Source organism: Etheostoma cragini, chromosome 2 (assembly GCF_013103735.1).
Source record: "Etheostoma cragini isolate CJK2018 chromosome 2, CSU_Ecrag_1.0, whole genome shotgun sequence".
NCBI lineage: Eukaryota > Metazoa > Chordata > Actinopteri > Perciformes > Percidae > Etheostoma > Etheostoma cragini.
In genome coordinates, this window is record NC_048408.1 from 26,706,718 (window position 1) to 26,710,378 (window position 3,661).

Genomic DNA, 3,661 nt, shown 5'->3' on the forward strand with positions numbered 1-3,661 from the left:
GAGGATTGCTCGAATGTCAGCTAACAGGTCAGTGGAGCCCTCCGCTGACGGATATATGCCAGTTAGACAGGAACAGAGCTAAAAACTGACAGCAGGCGTTACAGTAAATGCTGTACAACACTGTATGTCGCAGGCCTGACATTGCTAGACCAAATCGCAAATGTGTGTCGTCTGAAACCTCTCACTTAATTTTACATTTCAAGGGGCAGTACTGTGGTAGAACAACATGCCTCTTGACTTGATTGGATAGACTAAAGTGACCTAGAGTGGTCAAATGTCAACATACTGCAGTGGAGTCAGCTAGCAGATGACCGCACTGTTTAAACATAAAAAATAAATACTATTAAAAAAAAATTATCGCTTAGCTATCTTGTGCTCTAGATATAACACATGTATTCTCTCCAGCTACTGGACTATCAATTTCAAACATTTCCATATAACATAGAGTGACATACTTGGGGATGTCTGTCTATGAAGATAAAAAAAAAAAAAACTGAATTAGGCTACTTTTAATCATTCCCCAATTACAAAGGAAATGTGACTACTGGCTTCTTGTAAATGTAGAACTTTAATTACAAAAACAAAGGGCATTTCGAGGCTTACATGTGCTGCTCTCTCATTAGATATGTATAATAAAACAAGACAGGCAAGCTGCTTTTCATACTCTTTTATTCAGTTGCAAGTAGCCAAGGAGGAGAAGCAGGATTAAAAATACATGCTGGACTGTTGAGAAGAGGTAATTGTCTTCACTGCGTGGAAAAGTCAACGGACACCACGATCTTCTGAACACAGCCATACTGAAACATACACAGAGAGTTGTGTGGAGCTGATAGACATAATTAGCTTTGAAGCAACTCATTTGACGATGAATGTAATGGACGTTTATTAAGTATCAAAAAGTGAATCACTAAGAATTTAAGATACATTTTTTTCAAATTAGTGTGCATCTAAAATGTTGAAAAGATTCCTATTAACTTTTATTTTTTGGTGACTTTTTTCCTTTATGTCAGAGTGACAGAGGATTGACAGGGAAGGTGGGAAAGAGATGGGGGATGACACGTAGCAAAGGGCCAAAGGTTGGACTCAAACCCCAGCCTAAAGGCCACCCCTCCTAGTCACTTTTCTAAGTCCAACAAGCGCTGCTTGCATGGTCTATGATATATAAGCACCCAATCCACACACCACCCTTAAATATGAAATAATAGACACACACAAACACATCCCTTTTTTCAAGGAATAGGTCAAATATAACATTGGTTAGTTATTTGGTGAATCAAGGTAATGGTGTTTAATTTATTCATTTGTTAACAGGAAACCCTTAAACAATTTTTAGATACTTGTAACTCCTAAACAGTTTCAGAATCTTCAATGCTGTTTAAGGGTTGTTGGATGTAACTATGCAACTCACTTATTGTAAAAATGTGCTTTAATCCGTCTGTTTGTAAGAAATACTGTGATAGCCGGGCTCTACTTTAGTGTATCATTCTTTTCTGTTTCACCTGGAGTAGCTTTTTTGAATAAACGTGTAAACAAATTATGCAGAAAAAAGGTTTGAACTTTCCCACAAAAAATGCTTTTTGTTTATTATTTAAAAATCCCTCATCGAAGTTACCCGGTAAGGTTTTAATCAATTTTAAAATGACATTGATTTGAGTTGTGCCTTATTATTCCCATACTGAAATGATTGTCTATCTGTTCTGAGAATATGCATCTTGGATGATAATATCTGAAATTTTGGTGTTTTACTGGAGAATGTGTTGATGTTTTGTTTTCTCAGGTACAACACAATGATTTCTGACAAATCTCAATAGTTATTCAAGCATTTTACATCATAAATAGTAATTCTTTTTTTTCTATATATATATTATATATATATATATATTTATGTAACAATAACAACTTTTAACATTTGATTTCATTTATGTTTTTTGTAATTTGCTTTTCTGTATATTTATTGATCACATATCTGTGAGTGTATTTATTACTGTTTATTATCATTGCAATGCATTCTGAACTATTTAAAAACATACTACAGGGTGCAGAGATGAGCTGTGATGGGTAGCATCATTTTTTTGTAAATTATTGTTGGTGTCTTACAAGACCCCAAAAGTAAGACCACATTCCTCTATTCACGCCTCTTTGCACAGCTTACCTGGAGTTTAAGGAATTTATTTTAAATTGTACTGCTTGTTTTAAATCATTGAGGCCTTGCCCTTTCTTCCATTATCAACCTTCTCACCCCTACCACCCCTGCTTGTACTCTTAGAACAGCTGCTGGTCTCTCGGTCCCCAGGGCAAGGCTTAAGACGGAGACAGGGGCCCTAACAGCCTTTGCTGTACAATTGTGAAATCATCTTCCATTTGGTAATCAGACAAGCTACCTGAATGTTCTGTTTCAAAAGTCAATTTTTAAAACGTTTTTAATTAGGATTTCTTTTTGATTTTTCTTTTTGTTTTGTATTTTCTAAGCCATGCTGCAATTAACTTAATTTTCTTAGTTTTTGAAAAGTGCTTTGTAAAAAAGGTCTATTCTAGTTATCTTTTTTAGTTTTTTTCAAAAACCAAGCACGGTGTCATGAACAGGAGTGGGACCAAACGTATCTGCCAGAGCAAATAAAACACGAGTTCGCAGATATGTCTGGTTCCCAGGCTAGTACGTGGCCAGTAACACAAGTTTGTTAATTGTTCTCAATAGCATAGTATGTAACATCATGTTGATATTTGTAATGGTCAATGTTTAACTCTCCAAGACAGGTTGAAAGTTAAACATGAATGTATTGTGTTTCTACACTGTTGTATTGTACAAATTTAACCCAATCATATATGATTTTTCATATATTGCATGTTAGAAAAAGGGTATGTAATGTTAGTGTCAGTGTTTCTGATGATACAGTGTGATTAATATCTTTATTATCAACCCTTGTAGAAGAAAAGCTCAAAAGACATGTTCTCACTTGTTTAATGAGGGTTTCTACATGCAGGTTATTTTGAATGATTTTGGATATTGTAGAATAATGTTCATACTATTTGCAGATGAATATAGTAAGAATGTACAAGGTTTGCATAAGAGACCAAGTGTGTTTTGGTGTGTACCTGCTGCACAGTTGTGTGCTGTCACAGAGACAGCAATGCAAGTTCTCCAGGCAAGGCACATCTGCGTTTATGAGACCCGAGCAAAGTACATTGTGTAGTAATAACAAGTGAAACAAAAATAAAATGTAACGTTTTGCATGAGAGCAAATAAGGATGGAACATAACACAGTGGCCCCCACCCTAAGATGTGTTGTGTGAAGATAACGGTTCCTGTCCTGGAGAAGAAGAGGGGGGCCAAAAAAAAAATTATAATAGATGAGGGGAAGAATAGATTGTGGCTTATAAGGTCTGACAGTCTAGACATAAGTGGACCAGCCTCGGCTTCTTGTCTTTTGCTAGAGAAACTTAGTCTCTGAGTGTATTTTGAACCCACAGATCTGTGTATTGTGACTCGGATGCTTGACTAAATAAACACATGTCTTTGACTTTATGTTATCGTCTTATTTGGCTCTTGCTTAGGATCAATGTAATACCAATTTAACAAATGCACATGAATATACAGTGGGTACGGAAAGTATTCAGACCCCTTTAAATTTTTCACTCTTTGTTTCATTGCAGCCTTTTTCCA

The 3,661-nt window shown here is 35.7% G+C and overlaps 1 protein-coding gene across 5 annotated transcripts in view; it reads left to right on the forward strand.

The window, feature by feature from the left end:
* Positions 1 to 325, forward strand: part of LOC117952358 — a 31,081-nt gene extending 30,756 nt beyond the window's left edge. For all 5 annotated transcript variants that reach the window (XM_034884579.1, XM_034884612.1, XM_034884604.1 and 2 more), the window contains one exon: positions 28 to 325. In XM_034884579.1, coding sequence (XP_034740470.1) covers positions 28 to 82 — 55 coding nt within the window. In that variant the 3' untranslated portion in view covers positions 83 to 325. The remainder of the gene's footprint in view (positions 1 to 27) is intronic.
* The last annotated feature ends 3,336 nt before the right edge of the window (positions 326 to 3,661 follow it).